The sequence below is a fragment of the Perissodus microlepis genome, chromosome 7 (assembly GCF_051167445.1).
Source record: "Perissodus microlepis isolate ML-2025 ecotype Zambia chromosome 7, ASM5116744v1, whole genome shotgun sequence".
In the NCBI taxonomy this organism is placed as follows: Eukaryota; Metazoa; Chordata; class Actinopteri; order Cichliformes; family Cichlidae; genus Perissodus; species Perissodus microlepis.
Genome location: NC_140467.1, coordinates 62,466,306 through 62,482,026, shown reverse-complemented (window position 1 = coordinate 62,482,026; position 15,721 = coordinate 62,466,306). Strand labels below are relative to the sequence as shown.

At 44.9% G+C, this 15,721-nt stretch overlaps 2 protein-coding genes across 6 annotated transcripts; one reads left to right on the top strand and one right to left on the bottom strand.

Annotated features, from left to right (window-relative positions):
- Positions 1-231: 231 nt before the first annotated feature.
- spata2l (spermatogenesis associated 2-like) lies at positions 232-4,497 on the bottom strand. 4 transcript variants are annotated; one of them, XM_084936552.1, is made up of 4 exons: positions 4,396-4,497; positions 2,858-3,207; positions 2,487-2,780; positions 232-2,181 (listed from the first exon to the last, which is right to left on the bottom strand). In XM_084936552.1, the coding sequence occupies exons 2-4, from the start codon at positions 3,203-3,205 to the stop codon at positions 1,285-1,287; spliced, it is 1,539 nt and encodes a 512-aa protein (XP_084792678.1). In that variant the 5' UTR covers positions 3,206-3,207; positions 4,396-4,497; the 3' UTR covers positions 232-1,284. The 4 variants fall into 4 exon arrangements, with proteins under 4 accessions (XP_084792678.1, XP_084792677.1, XP_084792679.1 ...); XM_084936551.1 differs by lacking the exon at positions 4,396-4,497 and adding an exon at positions 3,923-4,032; XM_084936553.1 differs by lacking the exon at positions 4,396-4,497 and adding an exon at positions 3,918-4,028.
- LOC146384570 (peroxisomal trans-2-enoyl-CoA reductase) lies at positions 4,194-14,766 on the top strand. Of its 2 annotated transcripts, XM_084936559.1 has the most exons (7): positions 4,194-4,294; positions 5,553-5,836; positions 7,005-7,112; positions 9,116-9,255; positions 9,385-9,481; positions 10,094-10,218; positions 11,106-14,766. In XM_084936559.1, exons 2-7 carry the CDS (start codon positions 5,752-5,754, stop codon positions 11,280-11,282), a joined length of 732 nt encoding a protein of 243 aa, XP_084792685.1. In that variant the 5' UTR covers positions 4,194-4,294; positions 5,553-5,751; the 3' UTR covers positions 11,283-14,766. The 2 variants fall into 2 exon arrangements, with proteins under 2 accessions (XP_084792685.1, XP_084792684.1); XM_084936558.1 differs by lacking the exon at positions 4,194-4,294 and having other exon boundaries at positions 4,707-5,836.
- The last annotated feature ends 955 nt before the right edge of the window (positions 14,767-15,721 follow it).

Genomic DNA, 15,721 nt, shown 5'->3' with positions numbered 1-15,721 from the left:
AGCAGCATCAAGCTCTGGCTACTGTGACCTTTGTCCAAATATGAACATTTTTGGTTCCAAAAACCCCCAATAACAAATAGATATAATATCACTTTGAACCACGAGATGATGCAAAGTCCAATCTGCCCTCAGTCATCATGAGATATTCTAACATTAGCAACTATGTGCTAATGCAGCATCTGTCACAGCACAACAGCAGGAATGGTTATAAAAAACAGAGACAGACTCGGATTAGTTACAAGACGTCTTTAAAGACAGCAACACAAATTCATTTCAAACAGAAGTAAACATAACGCTCAGTGAATTACTGCAGGAAAAGTTTCTGGTAGAAGGCTGACCGGGTGGTTACAAAAGGTTTTTACAGAAAGAAGTGTTATCCTTTTGTTTTTGCACCGTGTATGAATATCACACAGACCCATGACCGCCGCCGAGGTCGGCGCTGCTGTGCCGGGCAGCTACATTTCTGGGAAGGGTGCATGTCAGGCTACATTGCAGGATTAGTACAATGCAGTTTGACAAATCATTTGGTGTAAACAAATGTTTGTCCTAAACGTGGAAAGACTCCCTTAAAGTGTTCCTGAGATGTTGCATTAAGGCGACAGTGGAAAAGCTAGGAAAACAAAGCTTCCAGCTGCCACTGACATTTCAGAAAATGTGCTTTAGACAACAGTGAAGTCACCTTAAAGGCAAAAACAAGCAGATTTCAGCACTCGGCCAAATGATTACTCTAGAAAATAACTTCATAGTTGCAATAATCGTTAGTTTCAGCTGTTTTCACCTTTCACAGCAAATTACAACAAAAGAAAAAAAAAAAAAAAAAAAAAAAAAAAAAAAAGAGGAAAGCCACATAACCTGCCAAAAAGTAATATTTGAAAATTTCTCTAATACAGAAAAATGAAGGTTCTTAGTGTTAGTTATGAAGCAATTACATTTTAAATGCTGTGACTGATTTTATATTAAATCATACCCACCACACCGCGGCGATCACGCCAATTCATCCCATGTTACACACGTTTACCACACATACACTTTAATGGCACATTGACCCTTTTACTGCAGTCTGCTGCAGGACACAAACATAAAACACATTTGCTTTTGCGTCACGAGTTACCGCGAAGCGACCTGCGAGCGCAAAACCACACCACACAGAGGCTACATGCAAATATCAAATAAATGGCACAATGGCAGAACTTCAAGGCAGCGTTTTCAGTTCCAGTACGCAGATTTAAGTCACTGTAATTTTGCTAAATGCATCTCGTAAGTGCAAAGCTTTTCAGACCTTTATCACACAGATGTTGACTGGTCAAATGTTTGGCCGCAGCTGCACGTAAGCGGATTTCTGAACCAACAGGCACTACAATATTCGTTTCCACAGTATCTGCACAGGACCAGAGGCTTTCTGGAGCACCACTTTTTACAGGAGGAGCACTTTCCCAGCTGTGTGCTGCAATGGAGTGACTGGCAGGATTTCGCCATGTTGCAGGATTTCAAGTGGAAGACTCTGCACTCGTGGCACAGGATCTGAGGGTCTGGATTTTTGAGATCGCAGCATTCGTGGTAGGCGATGGCAGGAGGGAGTGCAATTATTGATGCGGGGTCTTCACTCAGAGGTAAGGAGCTCACTGCTGCACTGCTGCCAGTGAGAGTGGGTGATCTGAGGCCTCCACTCTGCATTTTCTTCACTTGTTTCACGTTGTGGACATTCTTTCTGCAAATCTTAAGGACCGCACAGGTCTCATCGTGCAGGGTTTTGCATTCAGAGCAGTAAGAACAAGAATCTGCGTTCTGGACGCACCTGCAGAGGTTGTAGTCGCCATCCTCGCTCTTCAGAGCCTCGATTGGATCTACCTGCAGACTTTGAGGCTCAGAGTTTGTTTTACCCAGCCTCGTAGCACCAGGGGAACGCCAGCTTGGCCTCTTGCTGTCCGAGGAGTTTCTGCCGGTGAGCGGCTCTCGCGGTGGGAATGATGCTGTTGTTCCGTTGCTGTGTGTTTTGACAGTGGTGGGTGATACGTTGTCCGCTGTCGTCCAGATTAATGAGCAGGGACTCTCTTCATTGTTGACAACCATCTGCGGGTCCCCTTCATTAACCGGATCGGTGTACAGATCCACGTCTCCATCGGGCTGCTCCATTAGGGCCTCGCCAACTTCCAGCATCTTCTTGGTGTTCTCCACAGCAACCTGTAGGGAGATATAAGTAATAAAGTCAATTAAGGCATTTCATATCCTACTGTTGCATTTATTAGCAGGAAGAAAGAAATCATACAATTGACACTTTTCTTTGCTAAACATTTTGCCTCACAGTACACCCTCCTGGACCAAACATAGTACGACAAAGCAAGATTAGTGGGTTAGTGAGGAACGTTTTTAAAGGGTGGAAGTTAAAAACAGCTTGCTTGAGGCAGACAATGAAGCGATTGGCTGCACCAAGGCTGCAAAAAAAAAAAAAAAAAAAAACAAAAGATCTCAGCATCAGCGTCACATACCTGCAGGCCGTTTCCTCGCTGCCTCTCCATCACTGCGCTCAGCTCCCACTGGGTGTCACCGCAGTGCTTCCCCAGCGCTGTTGTAAGAAAGTGGCACTCGCAGCGGGCCAGGAAGAAGGCGCAAGACAAACAAAGGAGGGTATCCGAAGAGGTGGAGTTCACTCTGTGCGTCTGGAGATGGAGCTGCTCAGATGATGACGCGCTGAGCTCGTACCCCAACAGGTTGAACAGGTTCTCGATCTGAGCCGTCGACAGCACCGGGGTGATGTAGTGCGTGAACGTGCCGGAGTACATCTGGGACACAAAATGTAAAACTTTAAAATCAGATTTGATTATTTTAACACATGAACTTTTTTCTCCTTCTGGCCCACCTGGATTACAGTGTACTCCTTCCTCCAGGGACCCAGGTACAGGTTCAAGGCTGCTTGCTCCAGCACCTCAAAAGCTTTGGCCAGGCCTTGCAGGCCTCCTCTGGTTCCAACTTGTCTGCTCCATCCTGCTGCTGTGACTGCCTTGAGCGACTCCTCCATCACCCTCAGTGGATCCACACCCAGGCAGTGGATCTCCTGAGCATTTCCCTCCTTCATAAGTCCCTCCACCTTTCTCCACAGCTCCTCATCTCTGCACGGCAGGCTCGAGCCCTGTTCCACGATTTGGCGCTCCAAACTGCGATCGTAGGCGCCCGTGAGATCTACGTCTCTCTTCCGGGAGAAGCTCATCTCTTTCATCCATTTATTAAGAGACAGAGACAAAAATAAACCAAGATGATCCTAATAACTGAGTCACACTTTTTTCTTATTGCTGTGCATCGACCTAACAGTGCCCACTGTCAACGGATGTCACTGAGGGAGTGTCCTATGAATTGAATTACACCTCATTTCACTCCAATGGGATTGACAGCAAGTGGAACCTCCCACAGACTGTTCTAACGCCACATCAGAAGCACTATATTTCTCTGTTCTGTTAGTAACTATTCAATAAAGAGTTATAGTGTGACTAAAGTTAAATACACACACACACACACACACACACACACACACACACAGGTGTTTTCTAGGCTCCTGCTATGTCTGCAGCACATGCTGACGTAACTGTGGCCACTGGAAATATAAAACATTTCGACCTTTAGCCTCATTAAATAGCACACTATCAGCTGCGACTCGTTTTGAGAACATGTTAATAACGAAAGTGAAACTTTACCATAAGCGAAAATAAGTTGACTCACTTTGTTTTTTTACATCTACCAAACTTTAACGTGTTTTCAGGGAACATCGGGGAACTTCAAGCTCATCGACGAGAACCTTTTTTTAACAGCCCCACTTTAGCATTAGCTTAGCCGCGTCTACTACGCTAGTTACCCAAGAGAACTTACGGGTCGGACAGTGAACGCACCCCCCGCCCGCACATTGTAAACCGGCTTGTTTTCCTTACTTTACCCAGTTTGCGGTGAAGTGGCGCCGGGAAGCTTGGCACCGAGCTGTTCTTCAGTTCGGCCGACATATAATCCGTCGACGAAAGCGAAATCAACTTTTGTCAACCTTCCAGTGTGATGTCAGGCTCAGTCTGTGTGGGAAAATACCCAGGAAGTGCGAGGAAGCGGCTGAACCTCCCCAAGGAAGATGTACATTTTTCATATTAAGAAGACATCTATGTCGTTTTGAAAACAGGCCGAATTACACGTACGCTCCCGATAAACTTGTAAACGTAACGATTTAAGTTTTAAAATGTGTGTTTTTAAGCCAAAGCGCCAGGCAATAGAAAACCGGTATAATTTGTAGGAAAACTCGGACTGAGAGAACATGAAGAAGGTAAGTTCGTAGGTATGCGAAGCTAACGTAACGCAGCTGGCTATAGGTGGGCCAGTCTGGCTTTGTTCGATATAAAACGTGTGTCTGACACACAGACTCACCTGTTTCTGGCACGTAATCAGCTGTTTTGGCGACTCCGGCCTCACGACAATCTGCTCGTTTATCTGGGTAACGTAAACATTGTCACGTGGCACGGGATTTCCAGTTTATACAGGGTGTGTTTGGTAGTTGTTCCTGGATGTGCCGTTAGGTGGGTGGAAACAGTGGAACAATTACTTTAAATTAAAAGAAAAGTGATGTAAAAACGGGCTGAAATACAGAAAAGGTGGAAACAGGAAGAAGCTGCAAAGTGTGCTGCCGAATAAATCGATTAAATCAACAGTTTTCTTGCGTGTAGTTTCAGCCACTAGATGGCAGCATTTCACCTGCTGCGGCAGCCTCACCGCTGCATGAACCACTGACACGGCACACACAAACACACAAACACACGTCTTCCTGTCTTTGTGAGGACGTTTACTGACATGATCACAGGTGAGCAGCTAGTTTAAACTTTTTGGAGGGTTTTCCTGGTGCGATGGGAACTTATCCATACATTATACAAATACATTGTAAAAGTATTTGTTCTGTGGTTGTTTTTAGGGCGGATTTAATGTGTTTCTGTTTATATCTAGTTCTGAGCAATAGATTTGTGAGAAAAGTATAAATGTTGTATTGCACTAACGAAATATAATTCCTGATAATATACCACAAGTTCATTACCCAAAGTGACAAGAGGTCACAGAATGTCCCAATCAAGGCTGTAAATTCTCTGTCAAAATCTTGTAACACCTTCGGGGTTTTGTTTGTTTTGAGCCCATTTGATGCAGAGTTCAGATTAACATAGAGTGTATATAACAGATGGATGTAACCATAATCTCTGGTTTACAGAAACCTTTTTGCTGCTCCCATCTTAGTTTGCCACAAGCTGACATCACACACGGGGCAGACCTGACTGCACACTCATAAAGCGGTGTACTTATGAATGAACAGCCAGGCCCATCATGGAGCATACGCTGCTTTACCACCTTTCTAGATCATTATGTGCAATATTATGTTAAATTCAGTAGTAACTTAAACTGGTCATCGAGCCAATAAACTGACTGCCTGAATTAATGGTCACAAATCTGAATTTAGCCTCACCCCTGAAAGGTGCCCTCACGCTCAGTACATGTTCCCACTTCCCACATTTAAATCTCTCCACCGGTCCTTTCAAATTTAGCCGTGCCAGGATACACATACACACGGAGACAGAGTATGGGCGTGGCTTCAGTGACCCCGTAGACAAGGGCGGACCCGTGATCCTTTAAAGCATCCCGGTCCGGCCAGGATGCTCTGCACAAGCCAGCAGCTTCACTTCGCAGCGAGAGAGTCATCCTCCACCCTCCATCCTCCAGCAGGTCTGTGCAGCTACAGTCGGCATGTCGAACTCGGACAGGGTTGTGTTAGCTCTCGGAGGAGCGGGAAAAGTGGGCTCCGGGATCGTTAAAGGACTGCTGGATAAAGGTAAGCTTCTCTGTAGCTCGAAGGACATTTGGCAGGGAAAATAAACTGAGTGAAATAGAGGAGGACAAATCTTTGGGACATCTATGCGTTTTTACGCGCAGGTGTCTTTCCCCTTGGCTTTTACGCGTGAGGAACTCCATCATTATAAACCGCACTGTAAACACTTTACGGGCATTTTTGTGCGGTATGGCCACTTTTAATAAAAACAATTATTACTTATTTATACTTTATACTTATTATTATTGTTTTATTGTGTCTGAATTGTTAGACAATTAAATAATGACCCGCCATAACTGATCCGCCCGCGTGCGTAAAACTGCCGGTCCACTGTATTGGGGGTTTCTATGCCACGCTCTACACCGACAGGTCCGCTTATCACATTTTTATGAGGGCAAAATTAAATTTGAGCGCGCAATGTGACAACTGATCTACCAAAAATCCCCTTCCACTCTCATAAAACTAAACTGCAACACAAATGATCTATAGTTGATAACAGAATGTTGGATTAATAATCATAGACGTGTCAAAAACAACAGGCTGTTCAGCCTACTGTACAGGTTCCTTTAATCTTCCTTTAATCAAGACTTAGGGGGAGTTACCAATATGACACAATGGAGTTCTCATAATAATGCTTCATTGTCAATAAAAGCATGTCCCATCAGGAAATGTTTGGAACAGTAAAGACAGAATAAACATTCTCAGGCAGTTGTGTGTGTGTGTCATTGTGTGTGTCATTGTACAGTTTGGCTTTGTCATATCTGGGATTGCTGTGTGGGTGGTTTTATCAGCACAGTCTCATAAACTCATATCTAAATTGATCTGAACTCCTATCATCATCATCATCTTAAACTAAATTACAGTTTATGGCGGGAGTTAAAAGAGCATAATTTCAGTTCAGCTTCATCCCTGTTTGGATTCTGTTGTGTTCCTAAAGCTGAAGTCTGTTGTGGGCATTTACCGTTCTGTGCCTCCAGGAAGGAAGAAGCTGAGATGAGAGTTTATTGGTTGCATGCTCACAGCTTCTTTGTTTGAACTGAGCAGTAAGTTATTGTCGACATCCCGGTCAGATTTCACTTTCTGATGACCTTGACAGAAGCAGCACAACAACACAGGTTCACTCCATCCTACTGTCTCTGTATTAAAGGTCTCTGTGTGTTTGTGTGTCAAGGTTTTAAAGTTGCAGTGATCTCCAGGGACAGCAGCCGCCTGGAGAAACTCCGATCGTTTGTCTCTCCCAACACAAAGGATAACCTCACCACTATAGTGGGAAATGTGGGTAAGTCAGGTTACTTATCCTGCCTGTCTCTGCTCCGAGGATTGTTTGCGCTTGTCCACAGCTCTTATCACATAATTACTGATTCCTCCCTGGCAAACACTTTAAATACAAATCCAAACTGTGTTTAGTCAGAATGTGCAAAAGAGAGCCTGCAAAGTATGGGAGTGGCAACATACTGCACCAGAGCTGCACTAAATCTGTAGAAACCCTCACATGTAGTGCAGCAGTGAACTTAATATTGCAGGGAAATCTTTCTCAGGTGGATACAAGCACCATAACTGGCTCATTTACTCTTTTATCAGAAAGCCGGTTAGAGATCTGAAAATGAAGGACTGATTTTCTGTTTTGGTTGTTTTTATTTCCAAGATGGTCACCAACTCTGATGAGAAAATCTCATTTTACCATCATTCTTAGTATCAGGTTGTTTGTGTGTATGAGCTATCTTTAGAAAATACTCAAAAACCTCTTTGCGCCATTTTTTTAACAGTGAGCTCAGGAATAAGGGTGTAGAGGCAGTACTTATGTTTCAGCCACATCACCTGAATGAACTCCAGGCACTCCTCCTGGCACTCCTCATTACTAACTTTCTGTGGGGCCATAGGTGAGAGTTAGAGCTGATCATCTACTCATCAGAAGGTGGGTGGTTCAATCCTGGCTTTTCCAGTCTGCATGTTCAGCTTGGACTAAAGCCCAGATTGCCAAATTGGCACGTTCCACTGGACTGTTTGCTCAGTAATGGAGGGCAGACAGCGTCTTGTGCAAGTTCACACTCCGCAAGTTAGAGTTCGGTTCATGCAGGTTAAAGCGAAGCTGCATGAACCGAATTCATCATTTCATCAAAGCAAAGCTTCAGGAACTTTTACCATAGTTGTTCATGTGCGCTCTCTGGTAATGAGTTCTTCTTATCATCACACACTCTCAGGTATTTCCTATGACTCCAGTGTGACCCTTCAAATTTGTGCCAAGTGGAGCTGATGTTGTAAATTCTTATTTCAGACTCAGGTCGTCCAGCTTGCAAGAAAATGTAAAAAAAAGTCTGTACTCGTTCACTCACACAGTCTCCAACTGCTCATAGAGCAGTAATGGTGCAAAGCCTGTGAGCTAGTTCAGGCAGGCAACCTCAGGCACACCAACACGCCTGCCTCTCCTCACGTCCAACACCAAACACACCCTCTCTGTTTGGCGGCCAATTTAAGCTGCAGAATTTTCCATCTGAGCCTCTGACATGTCAGTGCTGCCCCGCATCACCGCCTGCTGGTTCGTCCCCTCGTATTTGTACTGAATAATCAGCTTAGAGACATGACAGCAAACTCTAACTAGAACAAATCGATCATTTCAAACTGCTGTAATTGCACAGTGGTAGTGAGAGGGGGGGATTAAACCCAACCGACCTCCTGTCTCAGAAGTCTGTGGGCTTGTATTCAAGTACAAATCCTCCACCGTCCAATGTGATAAAGTTCCCATTTCTTCTGTCATCATTTGTGTGCATCTTAGTGACTGTCTCAGAAATGATTTACTGACCTGATAACTGCTTGTTTGGGTTTAGCAAAAGACTGCACCTTGGGGTAACGAACATCACTGCATCTTAAAGAAAATAAGAGTCAGGAGCGACGTCCACCTCTGCCGTAACCTATCAAGTGTGCGTCCTGTGCAAAAAGGAACGTTAATGGTGATTTGTTATTTTCAGATTTAGTCAAATTATTGTTTTCAGCTGCTGATTTATTAGGTGGAGGTGCAAAAAAAAAAAATCCTGTATTTTTCCCAGTATGGAAAGGGCTTACACCCCATAAACACACCAAACATTATTAAGAAAACTTCAGTGATAGTTGAGATGACATCACAGCAGCAGGTGAGGAAGGTGTTTATCTTCTACTGCGATGTATAATCAGAGTTTTGTTATTCCCCAGTAGGGCTGAAGTTCTATATCGATGCCGATCTCAGTGATTCATTAGAGAAAACAAGTTTGCCTGTCCTCTCCTGAAGTCCAGCGTCTCTGTTTTCAGGCTCAGAGGAGGAAGCCGAGCAGGCGAAGCAGGCCCTGCTGAAGGAGGTGGGGAAAGTCACCGACATAGTTTCCTCTCTGGGCTTCAGCTGGTGGCAGGGAGGACCCCCACACACCCAGTCCCTCAAAGATCTACACTGGGTCAGTACACACACACTTTCCAATATACTTATTTAATTTCTTCTCCCTCACTTTAAACTCATGCAGCATGTAAACACTTACAGGAGTCATTGGGGTGCTGTGATGTTTTCTTTCCTGTGAAATCTGCAGGTAATTGAGACGTTGCTTTTCAGCACATTTGTGTCATGGAAGGCCTTCTACCCCCTGGTGAGGGACGACTCCAACTGTACCTATACGTTCATCACAGGTGAGGCATCGCAGACAGCACCCTCCGTCGCCACGACGTCCACATTACAGAGAAACGCAGTCGTATTGCTGATGTCGCTTATGTCTCCTCTCCTGTAGTGAAGACGTGTGTTTGCTCAGTGGGATGAGGCGGTTTGTGTGTGGCGCAGTGCTACTTTGCCTTTGTTCTACTTCTCTCTAGTAGTACTGAGGTAGCATCTGCCAGACCTCAGGGCGACGTTGCTGAGCTCTGCTTCACCGATGCTTCTTCTCTCTCTCTGTGACTTTGCTCAGAAGTGATTGGGTAGCATGGAGACTGTTTGGGGATGTGGTTAGTGGTAGCTGGATGGTAGCATTACCATCTTTGGAACGATAGATTCAGATTCAAATTTACCAAAAGGATCAGAGAAGTTTTTAGTCTGGCTGAGCTGTTTGGTTTTCTCTCTTTATTCTCTCTGTCCACTTGGGGTCAGCAAAACAGCTGCCAAGTTATTTTAATCACTGCATGTTCTCCGACTCTGACAGACTCGCTGCGTCCGTGGGTGTGCCCTGCCTCTCGTGCAGGGTCACCTGCGATAGCTGCTCGCCGTGCATTCCTGGTGTGTTTATGTAGTGTTTTGCTGCTTTGCCACAGGAGGAGCAGGAGAGAAGCTGCTGATGCCTGGTACAGGCTTCCTCACAGTGGGCGCTGCCAGCACCCTGGCTTTCTGCCATGTCCTCCGTGAGGAGTACCCCGAGGTGCCCTGCAAACTCAACCAGGTGAGATATTAACGGGATTGCACAGCAGGGCCTCAGATAAACTGCACAGAGTCGGCTAACATGACTCGTGACCCTTTAGACTTGACCAAAAGAAGTCAGCTTGCAGCTCAATTCACATGCCTGCCTCCACAATCATCTACGTATGTAATTCTCTCTGCTTTCTAGTTTTCACACGCACAGCCCTGAATTTCTTTGGCATTTGCTCACTCAGGGGAAATCTGTAATACTGACACCACTTTACCACCCATGCAGATTCAGTTCTTCCTCGGTGCCTTTGTGAGAACCAGCTCACATTTCAACACATCCACATTACATAACCTTATTCTGTAATCTTGAATGACAGAAGTTAATCAGGCATTTTATCTAAATAGTGCATGTGCATATTTCTGCCTTTGTGCAAACATGCATATTTAGTCAGGAATATGCAAAAAGCTTCGTGAACTTGGCTGATAGAAAAACAACTTTGATGAAATCAGCCCTTATTAATCAAGACTTTACCTGATCTCCTGTATAAGATCGGAGAAGTTGATCTTTTAATTACGCCTGGCAAACTAGATGAGCTGCTCGTCTCTATCTCCACAATCTCTGAACCTGATGCATCAGATGTTTTCGTACATCTCAGAAATCGCCTTTGGAAACTGTTGAGAAGTGGACAGGGACTTAGTAGTTGTGAGATGATTGGATGAGCCATTTCACAGCTAAAACTTGATCTTACTACCAGTGCTTCCTCACAGGACGCTGATTAACTCAGAGGTTGAAACCTGTTTTATGAGGACAGGAGGAGCCAAAGCTCGAAGCACAAACCCCGACATAAGTAGACGACCTGCTCTGCATCCTACAGTCATCCCTCTATTGCATTCAGCCCCTCTCCTCTTCTCTTCTGACAGGTGAAGATTAACACAGGTGTAGCCACTCCTGATCACATGGCGCCCGGCTTCCTCAATCATCTGGACCTGGGCGAGGCTGTTGCCGCCCTGATCGAAAGACGAAACACCGCCCACAACGTTTTCACCATCAACTGCCCTGCAGACTTAAAGAGCGTCCTTCTGGAGAGGAACCTTTAGACTCCAAAAAAAAAAACCCACCTTCCTCCAGCCTCACCTGGACAGGATCGCACTGCTTCTTCTCCTGCACTCTCCAGAAATAGTCTCCTTTGATTTCCTGTCATACAACTCTGAAACCCATCCATGCTAGGCGTTGCATATTTTCCTGCCTGTTCTCACATCGTTAGCAAGTTTTCTCTCAGCATGTGCTTTTTATGGGATATGTAAGAAAACCAACGCCATCTCCCTATTATCTGTTTCTGTGCGTTGTTACATAGTCTGTTCTGCCATCAACAGAAGACGTGACACATAGCTCCTTCTGCTAAATATTTTTGGTATAAGTAAACGTCTTAAGGCCAAATAATCAGACAGAGCAGGTAAATAATGACTTCACATTGATAACGACTGTAGCCAAGTTAGCCAAGATCCCAACAACTGGTCCCAAATGTAAATATATCTACAGACAGAGACTGTACTGAGTGGAAGCTTTGACCACTACGAGTTTAACAGAATAATGTTTTAATAAGCAGCTCTACAGCAGCATGCAGGTGGCTGTTACTACCAACAAAGCCCCAATGTCCAAACATAGCTCTTAGGAAATCGACGCAAACATGCAAATAGCGCAAGACAAAAATCTTCTTTGTCTTCAACGAGGTCGCCGGGCCTCAAAGAAGCACTAAATGTAACTGTGTTTCCATGGCAACACAGCTGTGGATGTATCTTGACAGACTTTAGGAGTTCAGTATGCTTGAAATTTATCATCCACGACTAAAGAGAACGTGTTGCTACATGATCCCAGTGGTGGAGTTAAACGTTTACCATCGCTGCATCCACTTTCTCCCTCTCGCTTCTCTGACAGCTTCAGTGTTTCCCGCTGGTGTAATCGCACTTCACTCTGTGAAGTTTCTGGATTTGTTTTAAAGGAGTGAGAGGAAGTTACATCACATCTTTTTGCCACCTCATTTCAGAAGCTTTTAGATCATCGAGGAGACGCTTTGTTTGCAGCGTGCTTTAAATGAGCAAGTTCATACAACATGTCAGACTGTTGGTTTTGGAAAGCTCAGATACAGTCAGATGATCCAGCCAGTGCTTTGATCCAAGTATAGCAGCTAAACTGGATGAAAATTGAGACATTTGCCTGGTTACAGATTCAGCAGCTTGAGCAATTTCAGCCTCTTTGTAAAAGTAACGTTTTACAAACACAAATAAACAAGATATAGACAATACTGCTGACCCTGTGTACTTTTTTTTCAGGTGTATCACTGCTCAGAGGTGTGGTGTTCCCTAGAAAACTTCCCTCAGCACTGGTTAGCATTGTGGCTTGTAGGATGTTCTGCTTATCCAAACTCTCCGGTTCGCCCCATAGTCCAAAGACTTGTACGGCAAGTTTTAGTTATTGTAAACTGCTGTAGGTGTGACCTGTGGTTGCCTCTTACTCACTGTTAGTCATTATATGGAGCTCAGGGTGTACCCACCTCCTGTCCAGTGTCAGCTGGGATAGGTTAAAGCCTCCCATGAACCAAATCATCGTAGACGGAAGATAGAAGACCTGAACAGACTTCTTGGGGAATATCATGAATAGTTTCTGACACTTTCTGTTGGTTACAATTGGTATTTTCTTTGAACCCTGACTTGGGTGAAATCAGTAAAGTAAGTAAAACAAACCAATTTTAAGCCTGGGGTTGGACTCATCAACAATGATGAGTTTAGACCTCGGAGGTTTAAGGCAGCATTTTTCACATTTGTCCAGCATGATCGGTGAGATGGCATCACACCCATCTGGTTTATTCGTTTTAACTGGCTCGACATCACAAATGTTTGTGTCCAAAAACCTCTCATTTAGATCTGTCAGTGCAAAACTTAAAAAACAAAAGTAACTTCCTGTGTCCAGTGTCTTTCTTATTCTCCCCTCTTACTCTTAACTCTCATCTAATTGTCAACACCGTTAACAAAACTGCCAGAAACAAAAAAATGAGCAGAAAAGAATATTTTTTCATTTTAATTTACAGACACAGAATATCAACCAAAAGTTTTGTTCATGCCACTCAGTTCAATAAAGAAAACCTGTCTTAGTACTTGTTGGAAAAACCATTGTTGGAAAGCGCAGTGTTTGTTTCTTGTAGTGGGGGCAGGTCGGTACACATCTCAGGAGGGAGTTTGGTGCTTTACAGAAACTCTAAATCCTTCAGGTTACTTGGCTGCTGCTTGGCGACTCAACCTTTCAGCTTCTTCCACAGATTTGTGAAAGGATAGATGTCTGGAGACTGGTTAGTCCACTCCATGACCCTAATGTGCTTCATGCCAGAACACCCATCCATGACCATCTTCAGTGTCCTGGCTGAGGGATGGGAATGGAAGATTCTGTGCAAAGGTGTGCTTTCTACATCTAACAAGTTGAGATCAGGAGAATCTGTAACTGATTTCCACACGAACACACTCTGTGGGAGCCAGAACCGTGGCATGATCTGAAAGCATGAAAACTTTATGTAATGTGCTTTTCATCATTTTGGGTCGATCTTCTGCCTCTGTCCATTAAAATGAAACTACCATAACATTTAGAGACTGTTCATGTCTTTTGTAAGTGAGCAAACTGAAGTATGCAAATACTTCAAAGCATTTGAGCTGATGTTAGGGTGGGGCAGCCTGGACATATTTACATCAGGCCTAGCGTGACTCTCTGTCCCGTTCACAAGCACCAGCTCGACCCCCTGTGGGCCCCTTTATCTGCCAGCCATTATTCCAGACAGCGTGTCCCTTAAATAAACAGCGGATTGCGAGAGGGCATTGTTGTCTTGTATGTCGTCACGCAGACATGCTGGCTCGAGAATGTAAACTTCTTATGCAAACAGATTTTTGCCAAGGATAACTGGAACTGGACCAGGAAGCAGAGAGAGGAAAGTAAGAGTAGGGTAGTAGTAGCCTCTGGAGGGGGCGGGGAGCCAGTGCGCCACAGTTTTTGTTATGAACTTGTCGGCTGACGGCCCAATTAGGCCAAATTATAATTAAGCAAAGGGAAACTCATTGGGCCCCATCTCCTCTTCTAGCTCCCTGCTTTTCTCTCCCTTCTGAAAAGGACAAAAACGGTCAAATACGCCCACACAAACAGCCACGTTTGCTCTGCCGGTGATTCTTTTCTTCAGTTTGCTCCAAGCTTTAGCTGTGGGACAGATGGCCTCACATTGGACTCCTGAATACTTACAGTGGAGTTCATGGTCCACCACTCATCATCCACCCACCACCAACGTTCTTATCCTCGAGTCAAGTCGGAAACAGTCTTCCTTCTGTAGGGCACATGAAATCACAGCCCATCCAACCCGTTCACTGTCAGAGGATGTGCTATAAACCAGAACACGCTACAGTATTTGCAGGGATTTTTGTTTTTTGGCTGTGGTGCAGGAAGTAGAGCAGGTACTAAGTGAAAGGGCGGTGGTTCAATCCCCGGTTCCTGTTGTAAACACGTCACCGATGAATCCCCGAGAGTGTGTGGTGTAGAAGCACTTCAGGCAGGGACGTGAATGGGTGAGCTTGCTTTAGTAAAAGCCCTCTGAGTGCTCAGCTAGAGCAGAAAAGCACCAGTCCACACCGTCATTTGCATTTTTGAGGATAAAAATGTTTGAATGATAAATGCCAGATAAATAGATTTATTTCAATAGTGCTGAGCTGAACAGGATAAACGGTTCCAGAAAAGCAGTTTGGTGGCGTGTGTCAAATTTCCCATCTGCTTCTGATTAAACACTGGAGCAGCTGAGACGAGAGGAATTAAAATTTTATATCAGAAGTTAAAAACAAGCCTCGATCTTGGCACCGCGCTGCTCTGCCTTTCGTGAGAGCGGCGAGACCTCACCGAAGCAGCGCTGCAACTTTCCATTTTTGACAAACCGACACACCGCATGTTGACTCATGGGGCGACACCAGGCTGATAGTTTAGCTGGAGAGGCAGGTTTTTCCCTCCTGACATATCATCTCTCCCTGCCTGAGGAGGCACTGTGGAAAACAGGGTCAGAGAAGTCACCAGCCCATAAACACAGTGTCTGTGCAACAACAGCTGTCAGCATGCTCGATACTTTGGAAGTGATTAATATCGGTTTACTCACTGCAGAGGCTCGTGTCGTATCGGCGGCCAGCTTTGAGATGGGGGGAGCAGAGTCGTGCTATCTCCACAGGAGCGTGCTCCACAGCAGCAGGACACAGACGCTGCAGCGCGGCTCGTAAACACGGCTGTACGCCAGCGCTTCATATTAACCGTCTCCATTATGAACTCATTGGTTCAAAATGTGGATTGTTAAAGCGGTTTACAGCGTGACAACAGACTGAGAGAACATCTCGTGACAGCAGCCGTGTTTGGTGGAGTCACTTAGACCCAGATTTGTATCAGGACGGGTTTTTACTCAGTAAAACATTCACACGAGAAAATCTTTTGCTTTGGGACCATCGCACTTTGACTGTATTGTGGGGTTAGA